This window comes from Nylanderia fulva, unplaced genomic scaffold (assembly GCF_048542155.1).
Source record: "Nylanderia fulva isolate GAGA-0341 unplaced genomic scaffold, ASM4854215v1 Scaffold26, whole genome shotgun sequence".
NCBI lineage: Eukaryota > Metazoa > Arthropoda > Insecta > Hymenoptera > Formicidae > Nylanderia > Nylanderia fulva.
Window position 1 is genome coordinate 1,164,166 of NW_028190325.1, and position 27,470 is coordinate 1,191,635.

General features: G+C 41.1%; 2 protein-coding genes across 3 annotated transcripts; one reads left to right on the plus strand and one right to left on the minus strand.

The window, feature by feature from the left end:
• Positions 1–27,299, plus strand: LOC114938931 (uncharacterized). Of its 2 annotated transcripts, none has more exons than XM_029313096.2 (9): positions 1–445; positions 4,630–4,882; positions 18,709–18,771; positions 20,099–20,166; positions 20,393–20,507; positions 21,120–21,288; positions 21,373–21,515; positions 21,711–21,829; positions 21,901–27,299. In XM_029313096.2, the coding sequence occupies exons 2-9, from the start codon at positions 4,634–4,636 to the stop codon at positions 22,250–22,252; spliced, it is 1,278 nt and encodes a 425-aa protein (XP_029168929.1). In that variant the 5' UTR covers positions 1–445; positions 4,630–4,633; the 3' UTR covers positions 22,253–27,299. The 2 variants fall into 2 exon arrangements, with proteins under 2 accessions (XP_029168929.1, XP_029168928.1); XM_029313095.2 differs by having other exon boundaries at positions 4,633–4,882.
• LOC114938932 (pancreatic lipase-related protein 2) lies at positions 11,807–18,224 on the minus strand. The gene is made up of 6 exons (XM_029313097.1): positions 18,120–18,224; positions 14,862–14,961; positions 14,379–14,527; positions 13,316–13,551; positions 12,847–13,090; positions 11,807–12,702 (listed from the first exon to the last, which is right to left on the minus strand). The coding sequence occupies exons 1-6, from the start codon at positions 18,172–18,174 to the stop codon at positions 12,464–12,466; spliced, it is 1,023 nt and encodes a 340-aa protein (XP_029168930.1). The 5' UTR covers positions 18,175–18,224; the 3' UTR covers positions 11,807–12,463.
• Positions 27,300–27,470: the final 171 nt, after the last annotated feature.

The window sequence follows — 27,470 nt, forward strand, 5'->3', positions numbered from 1 at the left end:
GTGGCTGCCCGGCCACCACGCCGGCATAACTGTTTCGATCGGGTCGGTTTTGTGCGGCGCTCCACCACGCATTGCGTCACGCAACCTGGCATCGCGCACCCCTCTCTGTCTTGCTTCCTCTCGCTTTCTCGGTGGTGCTCTCCGCTCGGAGAGTATACGTTTCTCCGGAAGCAGCCGACGCGCCGGCCGGGCGCGCACGAATCGCGGCGTACGGGGGCGCGCGAGCGAGCCGGGGGTTGCACGGAACGAGCAGTGTGCTCGCAAGGGTTGCCTCGGCTTGCCAGGCACGCCGCCAGTGCAGCCGCCGGTTTGGATAGTACGGCGATGCGTTCGGCTGTGCTGAAGCTGAGCTGAGCTGAGCGCGCGCGAGAGAAGGAGAAGGCTCCTTCTTCTTCGCTCATCCTGTTCGCGACTTGCCTTGGAGGGGTGAAGAGGACAGGACGATGTAAGTGATGAACGTGGATCGAGAGCGATTCATCTGGCACGTGATGCCAGAGTGAGATATTCCATTCCTCGGGATGTTGTATTCGCGGAGAAGGAGGTGACACGCGCGCGGGAATAAGATTTACTCCCTTGCGAGGATGAGTAAATTCTTCCTCGTGGGCGAAAAAAAACGTTTGATATATGTACTCGACACGGGGGTCGATGAAGGCGGGCGACACGCGATGGTCGATGATTCGCGCGGACGTGTAGTACGCATCGTCTTGGCGGGAACAATGACAGGTGACGAGAGAGACATAGTTCTCTTCGTAGCGCTTCATGCGTCCTCGTCACGACGTTATATATCGGCGGTAATAGCAGCTGTTGCGAGGATGAATGAAACTCGACCGATTTCATATCCGATACGCAAACGACGTAATATTGTGATATAATGAAATTATGAAAAGCAGAAAAAATCCTCGAATCGAATTTTTTTCGAAGAGAATTCTCGAAGGAAAATCTCGTAGCAAGGCGCGAAGAATGATGGTACGACGATTCGCCGTAGTTGGTAGAAAACTGATCGCACAATCTGCAACAAGGAAACCCCATTGCGTTAGTGATTGATGTTTCTTGCCTGGTTGCACGACAAACAGCACGACTAGGGTGACAACAACTTTACACTTAAATGTTTAGAACTTAGTCTTTCTTGTTCTGTACAAACTCGACTATCATTATTTTACGTCGAGCAAATCTCATTCACTATACATCATTGAAAGAGCTTTTGTGTGCTCATGAAACATATCTTTTTAAAATATAATTGTAAGTAAATCAGCATTCGAATAGATTTGTTTAGATTAATCAATAAACTTATTTGACTTCTTTTTTAATTCGAGATACGCCGAGATACTTAAATATATTATATTTCACCCACATTGCCTTCACCTTACACAGGTGATCAACTAGAGCCTATGTCGTGTCTGTTCATCAAACGTTGACTGATGGTGCGCTGCTGCAGCTAGAGCTGACGTTTGCCGCCTTGTTATACTTTTTCATCGAGCAGCGCGAAGACAAAAAAAGAGCGCCCAGATCGATTCTAATAGCGTGGCGAGTCAATCGAACCGAGACTTGACAGTAGAAAGAACATAAAAATAGCGGACGCGGAATGTGTACTTGGCCGTAGAAATATCGTGAACGATGTTATCCCGCAATGTTGGGGTTGTCCTTGCTCGCGCGACCGCGCTGTGTCAACGCTGTGTCAAGGCAAACTGCATACGTACGTGCGATATCAGATCGGTCCGATAATATTCGCGCTCTAACAAAGTAATAATTTTCTTCGAACATTTGATCGCCTCTCATAACCCTGCCCTCGCCAACTCTCGTCGTCCTCGGTTCGCAGGGGGTGCGGTTGACGTGAAATTCACCCGAATTTCCAAACATTAATTAAATCGGAGACTTCCAGGTATTGTCTCTAATTCAACTCTGACTGCTGAATCGAATTGAAATTCACATCTTGCGCGACTAACTTTCTTGGAGAAGGTAACAGCATGTTAATGAATATAATTCTATAAGGAATTATACTACTTCGTTGACAGCTTCAATTATTGCAAATCAATTTGATATTAGTTGCACGTGTCATATGATTACGATCGACAATCTGTTCCCCTTTTTTCTCTCATCTCCCCTTCGCTTCCGATGGGAAAACATTTTGCATCGTGATTATCTATGAAAGGAAATCTGTAAAAAGCTTACAGCATCGACCTTGTCCTTTGCGAAATTACTCGTGTCGTATACCGTCGTGAAATCCCTCAGGTCATGTATGTTTTCGCGGCGCCGAGTGCGAAGTGCAAAACAACGATGAGTCGATATATCGATTCATTTCCGATAATATATTGCCTCCCATGGCAATAACGCGTATGCGCGCGTTTTACGTACGTATCGTTGATCCCCCTATCTCGACGGCATCGAGTTTCGCGCGAATTTAGTGTAAATTGTCACGTCGAGTGTGTAGAACACGCGTGAAAAAGTATACGTTCTCGCGTTCGGCAACGATGACGTATCGATCGCTGCACGCGCCTATCGCCAGAAATAACTACAACGATAATTACTTTTAACAGGCGAATGCAATTTTAATATATTTCACTAGATTTTCGATGACTTTCTAACATGTAAACAATTTTATCTTTCAAAAAAATAGAACGTAAAAAGACGAGAGAGAGAGAGAGAGATTTTGATAATTATTATTATATTATATAATTTTGCTTCTATGGTGAGGCAATTTTTTTCTGAAAAATGCATTGATGCATTTGGTTGCTAAAGGATCGAATAGACGCAGTGTTATAGTGAATCGAGATTGCGAAGATTGTACAAAGCGCACACAAGAGTCCCAACGCTTAACCTTTGATACTAATCATTTATTACTGTACGTCCGCTCGCGAACGTGGCTGAAAATTGTCTCGATGAAATATTTGCATACGTTGATGTGCAAAGGCAGATAAATAAACGTAATTGATGCATTATTTATTTTGCATGTTTTTGCGTAGAGTCTTGGACCGTCGATTAATCTGTCGCCCGGTGTAAAAGCATGCGTATTCGCAAACATGACGCATTCGCCGCTCGTGAATTTGACTTGCCCGCTCTTATCGTTGCTCTTATCATTGCTTATCATCGCGAAACGTTTGGATTATCGACAAAGAGGCAATGTCGGGAGCGCGTATCACCGACGACGACGTATATTGTCTCCCTACAAAGTGCAACGAAGCAGGGTATACGACCTGACTCCGGGCAACGGCGATATAGAGCGAGCTGCGCGTGTATTTCTAGAGCAGCCGGTTTAAGAATAGAACGGCAAGTAGACGACTGGATTAAATATAGATGGTGAACGACCGGCAAGTAGATTACGAAATTTCATTGAAGTCACGAAGATCCGTAGGCGCGATATCTTCGGTATCTTCGATGCATAAGATCGAAATTAAGTGGACGTCTTCGTGATATCGAGTGAATCTCGTCGGTTCTTTATCCAAGAAAGTCGATACGATTTTAATTCCCAGCAGGATATTTTAGATGCTTGACATGGATGGTATAATTGCAGTCTTAATCGCAGTCAGTCTAGCATGATCGATGAACGCGCTATGCATTCGTAATTTGCTAAACTTTGAATAGATTGTCTCGTGATTATTAATCGAAATCTTTGAAATTAGATTCAAAGGAGAGCGTTTTGTCCCCCGATTAGTCGTCTACTTGCAAAATTTAAAAGAAATATCTGCAAACATATCTGGTTCTTCTTTTTCTTCCTGTATCGCTCCTATACAAATATACAAAAACTCGCAAGAGATCGCGGAAATAATCACAGCTGCGAGATTAAAGTCGCAAGATTAGAGGATAAATGCGGACTTGGAAACCATTTTCTTTCAGATGTCATAGCACGACATTACGGAGTATTATAAATATCTAAAAATGAGGAAGAGGTGGAGAGACAAGAGGCGCGTTCGTGCCTGGAATTCGAGACGACTAAAATCGATGCGCAACTTTCCGTCCCGACGCAACGAAATGATAAAAAACGGATTTGATGGGAAACCAATAACCAATAGCTGATTTTTTTGTCGACCTAAAATTCTCCATTCGTTTGGAGGCGAAGAACTGAATTTGAAATCCCGTGCCTCGCTCATCGCCGAGTACGCCGTGCTTCCGCACGAATTGATATACTCTTTCGAGATTTATTCGAAAAAGGCATGAATGAAAAAAAACGCGCGTATGCATATTAAACAGGGAAAAGGTCGGAGATAAAGAAAGTTGACGGCAATCGAACCCGCTGCTTTCAGTTTGTCGGATGTTCTTCGAACGAGCGGAATAGCTGGCATAGCGGTTCGATATCCTCAATGAGCTCCTCAGTGCACCGGAACGAGTATATTGTTCGCAGTAGTGTGCTGTATTGGTCACTGGAATCCTTGTGTTTAGTAATTTAAACAGGGAGAGAGAAAAAGAGAAATATTCGAGTTCCTTGACAGAGATTTTTTTAATTAATTCATTTAGATTATTATCAGACACCACGAGACTATCTTTCTCTCTTTTTCACACGAAAATTCTTATTTATAATTTATCATTTTAATGCGAAATTTTTACACGAATAAAAACGATTTCTCGAATATCTTTCAACAATGAATTATGGAAATAATGAATGAAATATGGAAATGATGAAATGTCGTTTGACAGAAGGATGCCAGCAGCCGGTGCGGCCGTGCCGGCCGTCGCCGAAGGAGCCGGTCAGCTGGAGGATCTGGACGAACCACCGGAGCCACGTGCTCGCGGCGGTGGCGGACGGACCGGCCTGATGAAACCCCTGGTGGTGCTGGCTCTACCCGGGATGTACCTCTTCTACAAGTACAGCCAGTACAGGCGGGAGCAGCGCGAGCTCTCTCGCAGAAGAGTCACCGAGAGGGAGCTGCAACATCTTCATCACAAAATCGTGAGTGAATTTCTCCAGCTGTATATGCGTAATGTAACTTGCCTACCCCGAGCGTTTGCCTGCCAGTCGCCAGGTCAAGGAACTTGCGCACGAGATGGGTCTCTCGCGATCGTAACATCCCACCTGTTGTATTACGTCATTGGTTCGAGTTTCTATCTTTAGCTCCGCGAAGAGCGAATATTGAGATAATAATTTCAATTACAGAGCGAACACATTTGCACAACAATTTATTTATGCCGACTTCGTTACTCGTGCAGCGTATTATTTTTACGTCCGGGGTAACGAAAATAAACAAAAGTTAGAATCGCGAATCGAGAGAAGAAATAATGGTTGAAAATAAATATGACGTATTACCATTATCGGTCCCTCGATAGTAATTTGTTATACATACGTATGTATATATATTTCATAACTATGTGATTTTGTTCTTGTTATATCTTAATGTTCCGAAGATAAACGACAATACTAAAATATTGAAGCGATGAAAGTATTATTTCTGCCGATATTGAGCCTTGACGTGAGTAACGACAGGGAAAAAAATTATTTTATTTCTTTTAATCAAACGGTTCATAACGTCCGTCCTTTTCGGAGGTTTAACAACGACACGACGAAATTGCTTAGACTGTTTCTATACCGAAGACATAGTCGGTGAATAATAAGAGACCGAGGAAAGGGCGAGAGATACATGAAAGAACGCGAGGAACGCGGTGAAAAGGTTCGATTATCCAGAGGGAAGGAAAAACGTGATTATCCCCCGTTGCTCGAAAGCTGTATCATCTTCTAAAGGCTGCAGCAACTTGCTTTTCTACGTCGCTATCCTTATTAAGCGACCGCCTTAGTGGCGTTTTGTCTTCATTATTATCCTAGATTCGCTCGGCTGCCTGCGTCGTCTCGTGAAAGAAAATGAGATTGTATTCGCGTAATAATGCTTCGTATTTCTTTACTCGCCGAATCTCTATAATCTCCCGTATTAAATATTTTTGTAATCAACTCTTTTTTTCGTTAGCTGAATTTTGCTAAGATAAGAAAAATATTCAATTTCCCATTCTGCGGAGTTTACGTTTGCACATGATTGAGAGATCGCGTTATCTCGTTATTCGAGATGCATGGAAAGATGTGGAAAGCCGGCCGGTCGCTGCATTAAACGGCCCAGTGGACCTCGTTGATATCCACTCGGGAGATAGCTGACGTTGCAGAGAATTCACATTTCATGGAAACTCGGGGAACTCTGTAAACTGTGAGAACGCGTATTGATTTCTGTCCGTCCCGGGCTATCGTGATTCGGGTCGACTTGGCGGGTGCTGATCGCTGATGGAAAGGCGACTTACGGCGACTTGCTAGCGATAGCCTATAATCGGAAATGGCATTCGCTAACAAATGACTCGCTCGTGAAAGGTATCGGAAGGCATGATCTTCGTTTGAGATTCCGATTGGATTGAAACTGCGAGGGACCTCGTCTCTCCTTCGCCTTGGTGTGTTATTTCGCTTGAATAAGTTTAAATCTTGCCGAGTATGTACGGACTGTTTGTGTAACTCGTGACACGGTGCTCTCCATCCTCTCAAGGTCGTCGCTTGCAGCGTCCCGGTTCGGGGATAATTTGTTAGGTCAGTGTCGGGCTTGGCAGAGCGATCGCGGCAAGATGGGGCGAAGTAAAAAGTGTCCCCGCTAGGGAATCCTGCCAAGAAGCTGCGTATACTATGGATCGTTACCGGGATACCCCGAATATCTCGTGCAGCCTCTATGTAACCATGGATCGCGTTCGCGGTATCGCGCAGCAAACCGGAATTTCGCGAAGCCGGTTCACGTCTGGTCGGCTGATTTATCGTTACGCGTTGCTCGTTATCGGAAATTGGAATTGCTAGACTGCGGGAAGAAAGCAGAATGTGGAGAAAAAGACTAAATGAAGAGACGAAGAGACTGGAAGAATTTCCCAAGCCAAGTTGTCATTTAGCGCGTTCGCGTGACGTATGTTAAACAATGCCGCGAGGGGGGCCTTGAAGAGGCCCTGCAACGGAACGATCAACCTCAACCTTGACAATATAAACACACGAACGTAGGAAGCACCCCCGGAGTTTGCGCGTTGTTTAAAAATCAAGCGATCCTTACGAACCGATAGAACTTGACAAGGTGGCGGTGGCGGCTTCCAGATAAGGCTCACGCCAACTCGACGTTAAGATCCCGATCGTAACCCCGACGGCCGGACACGTGGACTTTGCCCGCTTATATTCGTTTAACGCCGTCGCGATGAACGAAGAACGATAGGCGAAAGGCAAGAAAGAAAAAGAAAATCGATGTGTACGGCTCGTCACTCGCTCGAGATTATCGGCGTCAGATATCGCGCTCCCTTCTTTACTTTCGATATTGTTTCAACACTGTTTGCGACAGTTTCGCATTTCCGTGCAAACGGAACATTGTTAGCAGGATATCGCATTTAAGGTATTTCCTGATATAATTATGATTTATTACAAAATTTAAGATGTCTCATAATTATATTACGAGATGTCTCCAAATTATATTATGAGATATTTCATTTTTTTCTACAAAATAGAAATATAATATTATTGAATTATATAAATGTTTTTCCATTTAAGATAGTTGAAAAAGACGTTTAAATTACGTAAAATCAATTTGCATCATTATACGTCTCGTTTATTTTATGTCATGCCTGTCACACCATTTCGACGCGATGTTTTTCTTTAGACTAATTTAGAAACGGCCGCGCATAGACACACATATATCCAAGTCACAGCAGTCGTAAAAACAAAGCGAATTTTCTCCCTCGATGCAACGTAATTGGGTTTGCAGAAAATAACAAGCTGGTAGGATTGTACCTTGCGGCAGTCAGACCGTCGACGGACTAAAGTTTTACGCCCCTGTCTACTCCCCCTTTCGAGTCACGTAAGTGCACGTCCACGCGATTCCAGGCGAGTCTCGTTGTTTCAACCAACCTCCGACGAACCCCCGGTTGGCGAACTAAAAAACTTTTTTCGATCCATGGTTACGACCAACTAACGATTCAAGCTGCTGTGTTTTATACTCTTTGATAGATTTAATTTATCTTATCGTTGGCGCATTATTTATCTTATCTCTGAAAATTCATTCGACCGTAAAAATTATTTTATAGAATGACTTTATTTTGCAAACTCGAAAGAAACGTATCACGATCATTCTCTTACAGAAATGATACAATATATGCGTGGTTTTCGCGAGTTATAGCTTGTAATTTGAGAGAGTATGTGCATATCAGTTTTTAAATCAAAAGTTCGTGGCATGAAGTTAAATAATGAACTCATAAGTGTTTGGTCGTCGACCCCTTGGAGCGTTCGGCGTCGGGGGTTGATAATACCAACCAGTATAAACCACCATAATGCACGCTAGAAACGCGACTTGATGCAATCTTCCGCTTTCGGATTGCGTGAGAGTTATTCAATTTTGAAAAGGTTTCTCTTGAATCACTCGTCTCTCTCTTGTTTTACAGTTGAACTTCATACAAAGTTTTTCTCTACCTTGTTAACGTGAGCAAGTAGATTAATGCAATATTAACGAGTTTCACGAAGATCATCTATCGATATTCGAGCGATTCAAGAAACTTTAAATCACGTTTGAGTGAGCAAATTAATTGAGCAACGATGGTACTTTAAAAGTTAAGAACAACAGTAGATATTGGCATGAAATGATTTAATCTGTACACTGCTTTTTTAAGAGCACTTTAGAGATCCGTTGAAAACAACTCGTCGTCGTCAAAAAGGCGAGAAAAAAATTGAATGAAAATCTCAAATCGTCAAAAGAGTGTACATATAGGCAATTTTTCCATATCGGTTGTTCAACTCTCCGATTCTGTAAATGATAATTAAATTACACAGGTATATGTGGTTTCCAAAATGGTAATAGCTAGATGGGATTAAATTTATTTCCTCGTTAATTTGATATTCTCGATAATTCAAAGTCCAATTTATCCTCGGCAATCGGAGATCCTTTTGGAATATTTTGACGAGTCGCAAATAGCGCCTCTCCGCGCATTTATCTGCGGCGTTTCTAGGAAAGGAGATTCAATTTAGTTACTCGAGATTCTCCATTATAGGAGAAGCCCGGAATTAGAACAGGAACGAAATAAATCAAATGGAAGACTTGCCGGTGGGAGAACAAAGCTTCCCCAACTTCGTACAATAGTAGTCGCGGCTGTTCGATTCTCATTGGGTGTAATTTCGAAGTTACGTTTATGTGAGGTTACGTGACACGAAGAGAGACATGAACAAGTGATGACCATCAGCAATCGAAAGAACAGGCGTGTCGGCACGTCTAGCCGTGTCCTTCGCGAGGAAACATTAACGAGGTGCTAATGCTTCGGGTGTCACTCTCGGACGAACGCGAACACGCTAATTGCGTGACGTCATCGGACAGGTACTGAAAAGATTTCTTTCCATACTATTTTACACTGGAAATCACTTTCGCGAAATACTGTAAATCTATAGGGATCCATTCGTTCGTTATCCATCGAAGTTGCCGTCATCTCGTCGACTGATATTAGAAGACAGACTGAGAAAAATAAGAGTTAGCGCGCTCTGGGACATTTCGTATATGGCAAACTCTAACTCGAAAAGATGGATAGTTCGAATGGAAGGAAAATACGAGCGGTGAAGTGTCAAAGTATATACAGAGAGTAGAGACACCCTTTCCTTCATACAAGTTTTTTTCTCTTCTGAGAAAGCCCACGTAAATGCACACGTTGTAAATGCACGTAACTGTCATGGGGGTGCAACACGCGAATGGCCCTAGTCTAACATTTGTAACCTCCTCAACAACGAGAACAAAGGAGGATCGATATCTACGACGCCACGGGCTGACGACGGCGGCGATGACGGCAGCGGTACGTTTCGTGTTTCGTTTCTCATTTCCGCGGAGGACAATGCACCCGACGATGCAAGGATCAAATAGTCGATATCGCGGCAGCGATTTTATAGCAGCGCGCGGAAACTGCCGACGTTAGTTCGTTTCATCGATTCGCAACGATAACGGCCGTAAAGACCTTAGTTCCACCCTAGACTTTGTCTTTTCACGAGGAAAATCTTGTATAAATTTCGAAATTCACAACCGCGAACCTTGTAAAAGTTTACGTGATTTTCGAAAATGTTCGAAAAATTGAAATTGAAAGATTTGTATAAAAAAGAAGTACGATATTAAAAAATATATAATTTTTTTGATTTTGCTGCAAAAAAAATTGTCTTTGAAGGGGATAGAATTTTTAATAAAAATAGCGGATGAAAGACAGTACTGCGGAAACCTGGGACGCGGTGTATATGTTATAACCACGCGAGAATATAGTCGGTAACGATACTCGGGGGAGTTTCTCCTCGAGGGAGAAAGAGAGTAGGAACCGACACCGAATACGGTAGAACGTGCTGAAGCGTAGAGGGCCACCTTAGGCCTTTCGCGTAACATGGTCTTTCAAGACTAGGGTCATCTATAACCCTAGCCATTGGATTCTTATCGACCCGCCCGTTATACTGAATTTTTCAGTATACATGCCGGGTTGATTGACCGTCCACCAGATATTCTACGGTGTCTCAATATGTGTCTCGTTCGTGATTCTGAGATGTACTGTGAATTTTGAATCAAGCCTTCTTGACGCGCCTCTCTCTCGAGAGAGAGGAGATTGTTTAGTTTAACGGAGAATACGCGACGATTCTTCCCTTTACACGAGCCTGATTTTATTTTCGCATATTATTATCCTACGCGAAATGTATTCCAAAATCGAACAGTGCTTAACGTGATCGTGAAAGGTCACAGTGCTATCTTCAAGATGAGTCAGAAAATGTTTCTGCTGTACATAAATCATTCTATCGATCCTGAAATTGCATTCCGACCGCTAAATATGTTATATTGTTCTGTCTACAGTTCTTTTTTTACTGCTGTTGTTGTTTCTTATTCGCAAATACTTTGACATTCTACTTTTCGTTGTTTACATAGTGAACTTTTCAAAAAATTGCTATCTACTTTTTTAAAGGGGAGAATAAACTCGCAACTTTCGAAATTAATAACGCGTGATAATTAAAAGGATCATTTATGTTTGTTCGTCGGTTCGTTCGAAAAGTCTTCTTGCGAGACATTCGAGAACGTGAAAGTTATTCCGAAAAAAAAGTTATTTTAGTTTAACGAGTATTGAAAACGGCGAACAAAATTCCTTCAAGGGTGTGTAATTTGGCTGTCTCGCTACTCAAGTTCGGTCGACAAGTTTCACAAAGTGTTGAACGAGTTTCGCGGAACCGAACTTCCCGAAGGGGACGAGCGAAGGGGATTGCGTTCGTCGCTAAAAGATGGAAGGAATTTCTGACTCTCTAAGATAAAGACTAATTTAGTCATAAGCGATATTTGACGAGGAGAAGACCGCCTCGTTTCGCGACCTCATACTTTATGAAATGGCGCAGAATAAAAGCAGTAGAATAAAATGGAGATGATCCGGCTGTCTGATCTTCTTAAATATTCCTAATTTTCAACACGCGTCATAGAAGTCCTCTCGTTTGTACTTCCTCCAAGCTGTTACTTGTAATTTTTAATATAAGTACGCGATTTCAGAGAGATTGATCTATCGAGTCTCCAAAAATGGAAAATAATGAAGTACCTCGGCCTTGAAATTTACATACCTCGAAGGCGGGGTGCATCGGATATAGCACGAAACTTGCGGGTTCTCTGATCATTAGCTTTCTTACTCTGACATTCTATATTTTATGTTTGTTAAATTTTCTTTCTTTATCGCAGAAAACTCACGTCGTTTTTTTAAAAATACGAAAGAACATGAAATATTATTAGGTCAATTGACAAATCTATTTAATCGATTGGGACTATGCACTATATAGGTGCATATAACATTTCACGCGTATATATCTTTTTCTAAAGAAATGTAAAAAAGAGACATAAGATTAATAGCATATCAATTAAATTCTGCATTTTTTTTATAATCTGAGCTTGTTATCAACATATCATTTTTCATGCAAAAGTATTCCTCTAATTCATGCATAGTTACATTATTACAGAATTTTAGTCGCGTATTTTTCCTGTTACATGTTATGTAATTCTATAGGCGTGTCGTACAACTATTATTCGTATATCGTTGACAATTAAGGGTAGAGATAGCGACGGTAAACAATGCGCTTCTATATCCGGCATGAGATCGTAGTACGGTTGACATTAAAAGAGTCTGGCACGAGTTGTTTCCTCTTCGACTTGTCGTAATTTGATTCGAGCTTTTCGCTATCGGTTATTATCGTCGTGTTTCATCACGAACATTGTTTATTTTCTAGAGGAAGATAGGAGAAACTTTTATTGTCATTTTAGCGATTTCTCGAAGAAGGCAACTAAATTAATTGTGCCTCGAATTCATTATTACAGTGTAGAAACGGTAGAAATACAAACATTTTTACCGCAAAACACGTAAAATAAATTGTCGCAAGAGAGATCTTTTTTTTTTAATATTCTCCTTCTGTCAACTTTTATCCAAGACAATTATCTTGGCGGAAGCCATATCTATTTCGCTTCCCAATTAATTTGGTTCATCCAAATTCAGGATTATCCCATGTCGAGTGTCACTTGCCAAATTTGTAGCGCGTCGAATTCCTGGCGAACGGTGCTTGCGCGTTCGTGCTCAAATAAAATTTTCCCCGACACTCAGGATCGACCGCGAGGCCCATGTGAACCTCGGGTTTCCACACGCAGTTCGCCAAAATCCCGGGTCGCCACCTTGGGCATCGACTCGCGGGAAATCCGTAGGGGTTGTCCACCGATTCCGCGTAGTAACGCCAGGCTCGATTATGTCCGCACGCAACTGTCAGAAAAGTGTCAAAATATTTAACAGAGATACATATTATGTTCCCTAAAGAAAAATAAAATAAAGTAAAACAAAAACAAGAAATCTAATGAAAATAAATAGAGGAGTGGAGAGAGAAAGCATGTTGACGTCGAAACTCACTGTATTGATTTATTATTCTCCGGAAGCTCATGCGAAGGAGGCTCCTTAAATCGCAACCGGGCTGTCGTCTACTCCCGCCGTTCGGGTAAAAGTCGACGTGGCCTAGGGGATGAGGGAATCCGAAATTGCCACCGTCCGTATGAATGACGTCGACGAATGCGGCGTCGGCCCATGTCAAGTGACCCTCCTCCCCGGTGTCCATGTACAACGGATAGGCCGGATCCAATCCGGTGATTCTGCCTACCTAAAAGCGCGTTTCTCTCAGTATGTATGTACATACAAGAGCTCGGTTTCCACCTGAATATACATATGTATAGTCTATCGGTCGCGTCGATATCGCGCCTCTCTCGACGCGAGACTCACGGCACTAATGCGGTTCCGATAATGCGGCCTTCGATTAACCGAGGGAATGTTCAATGCACTGTGACTGACGATCGTTATTAGCAGGATCTTACGATGTACACCTTACCTTCCGTGGCGCGAGAGCTTTCCCCATGAAACCGGCAGCCTCCGCGCCCAAACTGAAACCGATCACATGAATTCTGGATAAAGGAACTGCTTTCTGCGCGTCGAGCCACCTCATCACGTGAGCCAAGTAACGCCCGACGATTCTGGCATTTTTCACTGCGGATATGTACCACGGTAATACTGCCAATTTCGGCCAGTGTAGTAATATCACGTTATAATGCCCGCGACGAAGGTACGCTGAAAAACAAAGAGGATGGATAAAAAAATGGTAAATTTTCAGAATAAATTACTTAGCTTTAAAAATGTAGGGAATGATCTCTAAAATCTTTGGATACGGATAGTGTAAACGAAAGTAACGTTTAACCGCGAAATTCGTTTGTTCGACTTGACAATAATGTCAGAATCGCGTGAGTGGGAATTTGAAAGAAAAATCATGAAGCAGGGAGCACGGTTTTTCTTCCAGAGCAAACGAGTAAACAAAGGTGCCTCCTTCGGGGTCGCGAAAAATTGGATTGAATCAACTCGTGAGTTGAAGAGCGGAAAAATTCGCAATTTATCGTGTGCGAGTTACGATAGCGCCTACTCTTACGTCAGCCTGACAGAATTTCTTGAGGTTTTAGAAAAGTATCCATAGATCATACAGAGTTACTAATGGATCCAGCCTACTTGCTCACCGAAATTTACGAGCGGAAAAGTGAACGAGAAATAACATCGCGAATAACATCGCGGTAACTTTTAATCAGCTATTTTGATATTTAGAGCGGATATATACCTGCAATATCACGCACAGTACTAGAAACATAAAAGAATATGTGTGGCGTATTTATTATCGTCGAAGTTGAGCGAAGGTATAGAATGATAGAAAAACACTTGCCGAAGATCGTTGAACTTTTGACAAGAAGAATACATTAAACTTTTTCTATGCATTTCAAAGTTGACGAGTATTCTTGACAGAATGCTTTCCTGTTTATGCATTTATGTGGACGCCTTTCTTGCAATCGATCGTACTGCAGCTTGGACAAGGTATATTTGTCGATTTTAACTAGTTATTTATAAAGACATACCATTTCGTATAGCGATGGGCCCCTTCCCTGAACCGCTGTCGCTGTATCCGTGAACGTAAACGATAGTCGGGTGTTTAACGTCGAAATTACTCTTCCACAATGTCGCGACATCATTGGGATCCAGTATGGATGGATGCGTTGGATTTCGTCTGCCGTTAATGCGAAACGCAAGAAAAATGTCGCTATGAGCAAAATTTGTGAAATTTAATACGGTCGATGGTGGACTCTGTTGACTTATGGGATAGAAAGCCTGAGAGATTAATTTTCAGACTTCCATCAATCAGAGAGATTTCAAATTTTAATCAATAGAACTTTAACTAATTAGTTACGTGAATAGCCTTGATGAGCTAGTGAATTAAGGAAAGGTTTGATTAATTAAATATCATAATTTCGAGAATATTAAATCGAGAGAATTAATTTATACCGAAAATAATTTAAGTACGACGTGTGATGGTGATTTCTACTCACGAACAATTTGTGTACCTGGTAAACAGCTGAAATTGGACGTCCCGATTTAAATCGATGGGGCAGCAGTAGAAACACGTGCCGGTGGGAAGTAAAGTCAGATGCAGCAGAAAGTCGTCTGTTAACCAAAAGAAATAATATGATTATAATTTTATCAAGAACAAAATCGATCAAATTTTAATCTCTCGCGTTTGTATATATACGATGTAATATAATAAAGATTAAAATTGAGAGAAAAATTGCGAATAATTATTAAAATTACTATTTTTTTCCTTCGACCTGGCAAAGTCGAGAATCTTTTTAAAGATCATCAGGATTAGCTCGTAAACCTAGTATTTCAAATATTGGCTAAAGAAAAGAGGGAGAGAAGGAGGAAAGGGTTCACTCTTTGCGTTTCCTTCGCTGCATTAAACCCGGTGCATAATATCAACGACGACGTCGGCCAGCCTCGACCAATCGCCGCGGTCGTCGTCATTGAACCTGACGATGGTCACGTCATGTCGCGTGTTGTACCGCCGACGGAGATTGACGGCGCGTGATACCCTAGCGAAGCTGAAGAATCCCCCTTTAGTTGCCTTCGTCGCGCGGAATTTTTCGAAGCGGCAGCGGCGCGGAAACGCTCTACTCGATTCTTTCGCAAACACGCAAGCGCTCTTATAAAGAATTATTTTTCAACAAATTATGTTAATTTCCGGTTCCATTGTACGAGCCATTATTCAAGCTATTCTTCTTCTTTGCAACGATCTCATTGGAAAAAAAGGTGATTAGTGTTTTCGACAGTCTGGAACGTTGATTCTGACAAATCGGACAATTTTGATGGATTAATCGTAGATGGTTTTTGTAATTTCGATAATTTGCAGAACGAACGTGATGGACATTTTTCATACCGCGCTTATCCGCGATCGAGGAAAATATCTGCAGAAATAATCCGTCGTTTTATTTACTTCGACAACGCGCGCGATGCCGTGTTCGATTGCAATTAAACTTTGCGAGAGGAAAACGTACATACGTGGTTAAGTGGTTGTCGAGCTGGTTCGGGCACCCTTTAAACCTTAAATATATATTCGGCGACGTAAACAACGAAACTCGTCGATGATGAACGGCTTTTGTACGGAGACAAATATATCGTGTATGAATTTTCATTATTTTGCCCGTCGAAAACGTTTTCGAGTTATTCGCGTCGTCTCGAAAACACGAAGCGTTTGAGAGAAGCTTTAAATGCGACGTCGAGCAAAATGTTGAGCGTCATAGCGAAAAATTGTGACTATGCGAATAAGAGAACTTGCTCGAATTTGCAGGCATAGTCGAATTAACGACAGAATAAATTCTGACGATTGTTCGCGCGAATGTTGTCCAAATAAAATCGGCTTACAACTCTGGAACTCTTGCTTCACGATTGCGCAATAGGATAATTATACACTTTGTCAAGTAGCATCTCGCGAAAAATAGGTCGCAGTTTATTACACTTTCACTTCGCGATAATCGCGAGACTTTTTTCGCTCGAAGCATTTTCTCATGTCAACAATAGTTCCGCGATCTATCGAATATGACAGCGCGGATTAACGATATCGAATCTGCCATTTTGCGATCTAACAAATGTTATCTTCTAATCTAATGTGACCGTTAGGTGAGAGGAATTGAACCAACGGGATGTAAAGAAGAAGAGGAGATTAGACTTTCGCAATGTCGGTCAATGCGCATGTTGTACATAACCGTTATAGCAAAATATCCGTTTCATTTTTTCATTAACATAATCGGCATTACTAAGCAGCAATGCACTACGTGTCATGATTTGTCTGATGACGCGGAATCGACCGCAAAATATTTTGCAGCTGCGAGCGAAGGCATGGCTCTTTTTGCGACATCAAAAGCAAAGAGTAAAAATATACGGCTATCTTATAACGTGGCGATCTTTGAAGAGAAAGGAGCGGAAAAGATTTCGCTTATTACAATCATAATTCGTTCCGCATCTGAGGTTCTATAAATTTGAAACTTTTTCACGATCGGCGAGTCCAGTTTCGCCGATGTTGCGTTGGATCGCTACTATATTTATTTAATCCAGGTTGCCGGATCTGTCCCTAATAGACGCGTTTGGCTTTAAGGTGAAAGCAACGTAACAGTCCCTCATTCCTGTACTGGTTACACCGGACAGATGAGTAATCGCGTTATGTAAAAAGGGCCCGCACTTGAACTAACTAAGCCATAGAAGGCTTGCCAGGAAATCATGCCACATAACCATGTTGCCATATTAGGAATTTACCGTACCATAACTGCTAATACGCGTTCTTTGCTCAGAATGCGTTATGCGTTCTAATTACCTCATTCTGTACATATAGGTACATATACCACCGGAAAGAAGTTTATGTACATATCGATGGATGTCAAGTATCAAGAAAACGATTTATTTTCTCATCGTTAAATCAAAAACTACATCGACAGAGGCGATAAAAAGATAACCGGATTCCGGTAGCAATTAACGATAATAAATGGCTCGTTAAACAAGAATGATTTACAATTTAAATGACGAAAATTTACATTCTAGCTGATGTGACACGGTGTGCGTTAGAACGAGTTAGAACAAAGTTCTAAGAAGAGACTTTAACACAGTCTATTATTTGCTTCCGAAATTAATCATCGCGGGAACAAAGTGTTCTCATTAAGTTCTGCGTAAAAGCACTTTTGCACATTTCTGGTTTAACGAATCATTCATCACACACAGTCTCACTAGCTGCCACCAGTTATTTTTTTAGCAGTCTTATTTAACGTTGACATCGTGAATCACGGTCGTCACTTACATGACGCCGTCTGACTGTTAGCGGAAACGAAATTACACTTAACACGATCACGTGCACTCGACTTCATCGAGATCTCGCGCGAGTGACTGCACGATCCAGTTTTGGTCCGTTGGCGATTAAAAGTTTCTCTATGAAATTAAACTACGAGATATAAGAACACTGATATAAAATTAATAAAAAAACACTATTTTTTCTATTAAAGTTACTTCGATACATGATCGATAATTATATATGAGTATGTATAATTATTATACACGCGTATAGAATTATAGGAACTGGATTATGCTGAACATGAACCTGAAATCCATTGAAACCACACTAGACCGTTAATTATCGCTTGCACATATATCGAATCGACATATCAATACCGCACGTTTGGCGCTTTACGAACCACTTTGCGAAAACAACTTTGCTACTCGCGATAATTAGGATGAATTTATACGAGCGAATGTGCATTGTGTTGATTTCGCGCGCAGTTTACCTCTTCGGAAAATGTACAAACTACAGAGAAAGGGCACGAGGAAGGACGGGACCATTCTCTCTCTTTCTCTCTCTATCTATCTCTCCTGCACTCCGGTCCGGAGCCGAATCGTCTTACACCAGATTCGAGAGGAAACTGGCGGGAAACAACGCCAGCTGATCGTTTTGTAGAACTCGCATACCTACTCTCGCATCATCTCGCGCGCGAGCATAACGCGGGCGTCACGATCTACTTTCCACCCTTTTCTTTTTGTAATACCGGCTCGGGCGATACAACAGAATCACGCTAGGCAAGAATGGATACAATGTCTAAATTATTTTAATCGTCCCGCTTCCACAGTTTGTGGAACCACTTCACACATCGTTGAATGTAGAACGCGAGAGGACGTAATTTTTTTTTCATGTCACTGGATACTATTTTCTTTCCGAGACACAAGTGATCTCTTATCGAGTTTATCTTTCCGTGGCAAGTGATCTCAAGTTTATCTTAATAACTTTGCTCCGTAAAGGAGAAATTAAACTTAATATATAATCTATATACGATAATTACACTTGATAGACTTGTGATTTTTGTGATTCTTTATTTTCAGGACAAGCTGCTGACGAAACTGGAGGAAAATGAGCCGGAGCTGGCATCTTCGCAGGAAGATGAGGTAAGAATCAAAAGTGACAGGCAAAACGTGACATTTTCTTTAGAGCGACGTTTGCAAATGTCAATTGGCCAATCGATCAAATGATGAAATAAAATCGAGCGCCATTCTTTTCCAATGATTACTCAAGATAGTCACGGATCTAATCGTCAAAAGAAACTAACTATTTCCATTGTTTCATACAGTTGCTACTTCTTTGTTAGAGTCCTACGCTTTCTTAAGGCTCTCTAAAGTTGACTTTGCTGGTTAATAATTACTGAGACTAGCAATTAGGAATAAGTTTGTTGACAAGTAAGCTCGATTACAATAATTTTTTTAAATAGCTATAGAAGAAAAAAGAAATTGGACAAAATAAGTAAAAAAAATTTACTTCTCTGCTGGTTACGTCAAATTGCGAGCAGGAGAATCTCTTCGTTCTCGCGCAAACACAAATTAGAGAATTAGTCAATAAAAGAGGCTTAATGAAAATTATCTTTAATAGAATAATAGCGTATGTAGCTTGAACTGCGTGCGCTGATTTGATTCTATTTATCAAAACCCACGTAATTACTTTCCTGAAACGTGCCATATAAATAGTCAATATAAAAAATATATACAACGTTAAAAATAAATAATGTGCAATATTTCTTTATTATATTTTTTGCTCAAAGTATCAAAAATTATCAGCATCGGCGCGAAAACGTAATACGTAAACTTTATATTAGGGACGCCGCGTGTATCTTTCAGCTTCATTGCGCAGCATCATATTGAAACGAGTTAAGCTGCACGATAAAGAAAACAGAGACGATAACAGAGCGGCTGTGTCGCGCAAAATATGACGGGCCGTTTGGAAGAGTCGCAATTTCCGAACGAATTGGCCGCCCAATCGGTCGCAAAAGTCGATTAACGACAACGACGACAAAGTGGCGGTCGCAACCCTTCGACTCCTGACGTGTTCGCCCACCCTCCCCGGACTCGAGCTATTAATATTTCGATTAAAGTGACGTCTAATGACGTTACGTCGATTACGGCAACCAATATCGCGGCCGTCCTGATCGCTAAACAACGATCCGTTGTATCCTGGGATTTAATAATATTACACGTGCAAGCGCATAAGAACTATGCAAAATAAAGCAAGAATCGTGTTTCGCGGTGAGCGACGAATAAAAGTGGTTACACGCAATTTCTCTTTTCTCTATTTCCTGTCCATTTTTTTTTGTTCTCTCTCCTTCCAGTCGATATAACCAAGTATTTGATGCGGTTATCAATCAAACCTCGTCTATAAATCTCGTTTATAACATTCTTTCATGTCCGACGAATGTATATCGTTATTCTTCCCTTCCTTTTTCAGTGCGTCATATGCGTGAACGCGAGAGCGACGATGCAAACTGCACCGTGTGGACATCGAGTGGTGTGCAGGTGAGCTAAAAAGCCTGCAGTTTTTCGTGCCTCCGTATTTTGTATCTTTCTTTTCTTCTTACTCGACTTACGTCGAGAAAAACTCGGCGGTTAATTATTTTTCATGGCCACGTTGCAGCGAGATACTTGAAAAGAAACTGCTTTCTTTAAGACTTATTTCTAATTACGTCTCTCCTTTTTTCTCTTGGCGTTCTCGTTTCACGTTAATTTTGCATTCCGTCTGCAGACGCTGCTTCGTCAAGACGATACAAATGGCGGTGTCTCAGAGGCTTCTGCCGCTAAGATGCGTTATATGCAGAGCGAAGATTCTACGACTGAAGCAGACTCTCATTCCGCGTGACGTAAGTGAAGAAGATATTGCGCGTTTGATCTTACAATTAAACTCGACGTCTTTTTCTCGCTTTCGTGGGCGCGAATATGTCAATTATATTCTCTCCCACTCGTTTAATATTTTCCGCTTTAGAAAGCTTCCTGTGCTAAATTCGTTTACCGTGTTCCCTTTTACGTCCACTATATTTCGTACAAACGCGTCGATAAATTTCACTGTTCGCTGACATGATCGCGACGAAATTGCTGCTAATTGGAGCGGATTCTCAAAGCCGACGGTGCCTTTGCAACCAATTCGGTTATCGTGTAACGCGGCGTATCCTACGATATTTAAAGACCATATTTTCGTCGAAATTGAAATTCTTCAAAATATTTTTTCTTTAAACTCGTGAAATGCATCCGGTTTAAATGTTACAAAATTAATTACGATCAAAGTATACAATTAATTATATTTACCTACTATACTTGCTACATACACAAATAAATTGCATCTATAATTAACCAGTTTTTTATTTTTTGACGCAATAATCGTGATTTCAATAATCATCGTAATCACTGTAGATATGAATTTTACTCAGAGAAACGCGAATCGGATTATCCATTGTGAGGTTTATTTTAACTTATAGTATTCGATGTCGGGTAAATCCTGGGTACTGCCTCAAAGCGCATCAGAGTACAACATGGGCACAGGTGTATCCGCCGGTGTATCCGGTCCCGGTGGCAGATGGGGAACCGGAAGCGTACCAGCCTCTGCCTCTTTATACTCGATGGCCAGTGGTTCGTCCTCCATTTCTGGTTGGTAGTTCGAGGCTAAGGAAAACTGTCTACATTGTCGTTGAGGTATTGCAAAAATAAATATTTGAATTCTCACTCGTATAGGAGTGTCTTCCGTCTCTTCGGCAACTTCCTCGTCCGCGCATAGCACCGGAAGTTCCATTCTCGGCAAACCTACGAGGGTACGGCAACCCACAGGCGCCACTTTCAGACGTTCCCAGACGCAATCGATGAAAATGCGAATTCAGGTTAGCAGGGTGTCGTAATATTCGATGTAAAGCACATTTTTCTCATCGTCCCTTAGATTAACATTATATATATATATATATATATATATATATATATATATATATATATATATATAAATGACGCACTCTTTTCAATGGTTCCCCAAAGTGTCGCAGAAGAATATTTCGCATACGATTATTTATCGAAATTAATAGGAGTACCAGGATCCGATTCAACAGATCAGCGAGGAGGAGGAAATCCGGGAGCGCCGATTGCCGCCAATCAAGGAGTTCCAGAGGGACTATCGCGCTGGCAAAGCCTCCACTAGAATCAGGTAATTTCGCGATCGATCGAGAGACTCGTCGGAAAAAACGTGCTTGCAATACGCTTGATCTGCGTTTGCAGATGTGCTCAAAAGATCGTGACGCAGCTGGAAACGTCACCGAGTCCGAGGGGTACGTCCGGCACGACGTCGACGTCATCGGCATCATCGTGCGGCCGCGCTGCATCGAAGCGACCGGCGTCGACGCCGAAGATGTCGGTGGTCCAGGAGGTGCAGAAGTCGAAGAAGGAGAAGGAACGGGAGAAGGAGCGGGAGAAGGCGGAAAAGGCCCGGCAAAAGGAGGAAGAAAAGGCGGAAAAGACGAGGCAGAAGGAGGCGAAGAAGCTGGCGAAGGAAGAGAAAAAGAGGGCGAAGAAGGAAGCGAAGGCACGGCGAAAGGAAGCCGAAGAGGCCCTCCTGAGGGACGAAAAGTAGAGTTCCAATTAATCGCAAGCAGAAAAATCTCGAGATGAGTATCGCGAGGTCGATCGTTGCGGCGTACGGGCGTACCTGAAGAGTCCTCCGCGAATAACGGTGATTTCCGGTATATGCTGTAGCCGCGAAAGATCGATAGCGATGTACGGGATGGGTCACGGATGTTCGCGTTGTAATTGCAAATGTTAAGTGGCGCTCTTTGCAAAGGACGTCGTCTCTTGAAAATTGCAGCAGCCAGTTATCAACTAATGAATATGGCCTAGCATGAAAGCGGTTCTTCCGAGAAGCGAGCACTCGGCACGATTATAGAGATTGTGTCGGTGCGTTAATCAATTCGAGAGATAGGTCATCAGGTTTATTTATTCGGCTTGTTCGTTGCTTGAATCTCGATAACTGCCGGCGAAGAAATGTCTCGAATAATCTGTAACTCGTCCCGAAATACTCGGCATCTCGTAGGTTAGCAAAAAGACGGTGAAAAGAAGTATACCTAAAAAAAAATCTAGAAGCGGCCAAACTTAGTAACCTGTCATATCGAGTTATCGCGGACTAATACTATTATCGATAGGAAAACTCGAGCATAGCGCTACAATTTAGAATCCAAGCGAATTATTTTCAATCTTATTACTCTCCTGTCGATTTTTTCGAATTATTCCGAAATCGTATCTCATTCTTTTGAAACTTACTCGAATCGCATTCTGCCAAAATCTGCCATGAGATTTTCATTCAGTTCTCAACCAGTTGACGAAACCTTAGAGTTAATAAAGACGTCGCGCTGATGTCATCTCTGACCGATTATACAAATCATCGTATAAAGTATGTACATTCAATTCACAGTTGATTCGCTTGCACGACGAACATCTTCGTCGCGACGTTTAATCGCCTACCGCCAATTCGAGATAATCGATAATCCCGTTCCTCCAGTCAATTTAGACCAGTCGCGTTCTCGACTACGAAATTAGAAAAAAAAACGATACTCTCGATTTTTTTTTATTTGCACCGTGCTCCCAACATCTTATTTCAAAACATTCTAGAAAATCGCGCGAAGGGCAAAGGGTGCTTGCAAAATATAAATCAAATTTTTGTCTATTTTAATAGTAACTCAATAAGAAAAATATTTATACGTATGAACTGATATACTTTTTTAAATAATACTCCAATACGTAGAAAACGTAATCTTGATTTCAAAATTTTCAGAGAAGGTGCAACGTGAAAATGTATAGTTTTTTTCCGAAATTTCTTGCCACTGGATCGAGAGAAAAAGGAATCGCAAGCATTTTTTTCGCTTTTCACATCGCACTCCACGATCAAATACTCTCCCCCATCATCGTATATTGTAAATACACCTACAGAATTTCACAAGCAGAGAAACGTGAAGAACTTTCGTGCCGCGAGCAAAGTCGTACAAGTCGCGTACGAGAGGGTAGCCTAATAAGATCGATTTGTTAAAATGTGCGAGAGGATATATATATATATATATATATACCTAATAACGAGATAGTCTTATATAGTACAATATACACACATTTATAAATATATATAAAATATATATATAATTATATAAAAATAGACAGAGAGCAGAAAAATTTTTGAAAACGCAGCGCGTGTCTCGTTACTGTTCGTGAATTCGTAGACTCATAGGAATTCTTGTTATCGATTACCCTCGGTTCGACCCTCTTTCCTCGCTCGACAATTCACGAGCGATAATTACCTAACGAATTAAGCAATTAATTATTGAAATTGCTATGCTCTACGACGTTCAATAGATTCCTCGTACAAAATTTTAAGAAAGCAAAGTTACATGACAGTTACGCGCTGATAGCTTTAACGACAAAAACCCCTGTGTGTCAATGACACATATACAGATAAATACACACACATACACGGCAAGCACACACACAAACACACGTACACATACAATACGCAAAAGTTTTCGACCTTAAATTTCGCCCCTAATCTTGATTATCTATATTGCCTCGCGAGTCTCCCGTAAGCAGCCAAAAATCAAAAGCAATTTTTTTACAAAGTCTACATGTCAAGATTTACCTTGCAAGTCTCGATATCAAAAAGATCAGTGAATAGGAAAGTATTTTGAAAATCTACCAGCTAGATGGGCGACAATTTCGCCGACAGGAAATTCAATGTTATTTTCAGCGATGCGTTTAATAGCGCGATGACGGTTTGATAATAATGACAATACTTCTTTTGTAACCGAAAGAAAGCGCAAGCGGGCGTGAAATCTTTCGGCAGCCACAAACTGTTAGGAGCTGTCATGTTATGATAGCGGGACAGTTGAGAAAGTCTCAAATGCCATTTCTTGTCTTTTTGTTCATTCGCTCTGTGGGATCGAGCTCGATGCATAGTTTTAATAGGTGAATGAAAGAGAATCAAATATTGGACGGTGTTTTAAGAAGCTACGATGCAAAAATAGAATCTCTTAGAAATCGCGAGCCATACTTATCTATACAAATTTCAGTTCCTAAAATTGTGATATTAAGTGTAATTAAAATTATGTAACAGTGAGAAGAACAAAGTAAAGTTTATTTTAGAACTCTTTCTATAATCTTCTGTCGTTCATCCACAAGATAAAGTTAAAAATTTAAAGGATCCAATTCTTAGAAACTCATGGTATGGTTCGACGATTTAGAAATCAAGTAGAGCCATTGAAAGTAGGAGAATCAACGTTGCCGAGAGAACAAAAATGAATGCGGAAGCATTCAAAAAGAATTGGACTCCATGTGTATACTAAACACATATCAGTAGTAATTAGTGGATTTTAATTGGCGTTTTCGTTTGAACCTCATTGCCCCGTTTTAAGATGACCCAATTTTAGACTCTCTACAATGAGTACCGGAATAATAAAATGATTAAACGATACAATCACGAATGACAATGAGGTTAATTCGACAATGCTACTAATTAGCGTGTAACATTAACCGTCAATTATTATATCCGTTGCATCGATCCCAACTGTGACGAGCCCGACACGTATTCAATAATCAAAAAAGCGCATGATTGATGTGGATCCTCGATTGATTTATAAGCTTGAGGGCAAATATGAAAGAAAATATATTTGAAGATAAAAAAATTGTAAAAAAAAGAGATGGTGTTCAAATTTGACATAAAATTTCAAGATTGTGGATAAATTTTTGGGGAATTTAAAACACAAAAATAAGATTTGTAGAAATTGGAATATAATCGAGGATCGCCATCGTCATGTTGAGCATTTAGGATCTAGGAAATTTTTCTTGCGGACTCAAATATATATATATATATATATATATATATATATATATATATGCACGAGTGCGAGACTTTCTCGAATCCCGATGGAAACGCAAGGAGCGCGAAGCGCAATTAAGCGCGTCTAAAGCGAGCGAGAGTGTGGCGAAAAAGCGTGAGGCCATCCTCTGCCATCAGTCAAGTCAATTTTATCGAGCACATCGTGCATACGACGTTAAGCTCGCGATACTGGCAATGATGGCCTTCGTGGCGGCTAAATCGATTCGATTTCTCAAAGTCACGCCAACGGGAAATGCCTACGTCCGCGACGAGATCGAATCCGGACAAAAGCGCGGGAAGCGAGGGTTTCGTCGAACGGACCTCGCGTAAGGTGTGAATCTCTTCACCTCATATGATTTGTTAATCCTTGCAAAGAATATTCAACTATCATAGTTGAATCGTAACTATCGTGTGAGAGACTTAATTTGCAAGAAATAAATTACGTAATACTGATTAAATAATTATTAAAAGCAATGCTGAGTAAGCAATTTTTTCATTTGTTTACAAAAAAGTAATTGCGTGTGAAATAAAAAAAAAGGAATTAAAATTAAAGTAAATTGAGTACTTAGTTGATACGCGATAAGACATTTTCACTCTGAGATCGTGCTTTTTTGCGACAGTTAAGGATCTCATTACGGTAGTTGAGGATTAACAATGAAGAGACAAAAAAGTAAAATGCGAGACAGAAAGGATAGCGTAATCGTTGGCAATAATATTCGAGCTAAAGAGAGGACAAAAGTGTGCGGACAAAGAGGGACGATCGCGTCTCGTCTGTGCGATAATACACGAAACGCGTATATCACGGTTAGACGTAACGAGAACGACTTTATCGTACTTTATTATATAAGGCAGAATTTGTAGACACGTTTATATTAGGCCGATATATCGACACGGCGACATCCCTCGTCCTGCACAAAGGATGGGAGGATTTAATTGTCGCGTTCGAGTTTTTAGCGCAATGCTCGCGTAACGACTTGGAGAATGAAATTCCGCGCATTTCTATCTTTTACAGAAAAATATCGAGGACTTTTATGTTAGCCGAAAGAAGACTGTAGATGAAGCTAAATATGTTGCCTTCTGTTCGAAAGGCTATATAGCTGTGTACAGTTTCATTTCTCTTCCTAAATCTCTTCGTAGCAATTTTTCTTTTTTCTCGAAATCACGAAACCAAGACGTCGTACGATTTGAAAGACTGTCACGAGCAAAATCAAGGGGCTGTAGTAATTGTATAAAATCAAAATTGTCCAAATCGGCCAAATCGTGCCATTGGATGCAGAAGTAACGTAGAGATAAATTTATGGCAATCTGACGCTCCTCGGTTGCTCGGTTGACACTTCATAAGCGCGTCGAAATACGCGAAAAACTGATACTAATGTTAGTAACGGAATGTTTATATATTGTAGCGAATATAAGCGCTAACAGCTAATGGACGAGTAGCATTTTCGGTTCATCTACTGCGAGCTTCTTAGAAATTTTCTGAGGACGACGTGTCCTCTTTCCTCTTCTCGAGTGTATACAATAATATCTTCGACTGCATCTCGGATCTCATCGACTCGCGCTTGATAAATAAGACGAGAGATATTTAAAAAAAAGGCTTGAGCGGTTGATTTTATCGAGTCTATTTTTAGTAGTTTTGTTCAAAGACTAAACAGACAAAGGGAAAAAAACGAAACTTATAAGAGATTATATTACGCGATATGTTGCGATCTGTAAGAAGAAGATAATAGATATAAACAACAAATCAAATAAAACGTTACGATCAATGTTAGCTGAATTAGAATTATTTTTCTCATTTTCACTCCTTGACCCTCTTTCTAAGTGCAACGTGATTGATACAAGTAGTACACACGTCTTCGTCGGATGAATGTCCTCTCCCGTGAATTACCATATGTCAATTCAAATCGCGTGAGATGATGTTCCTCTTTCTCGAACTTGGCTT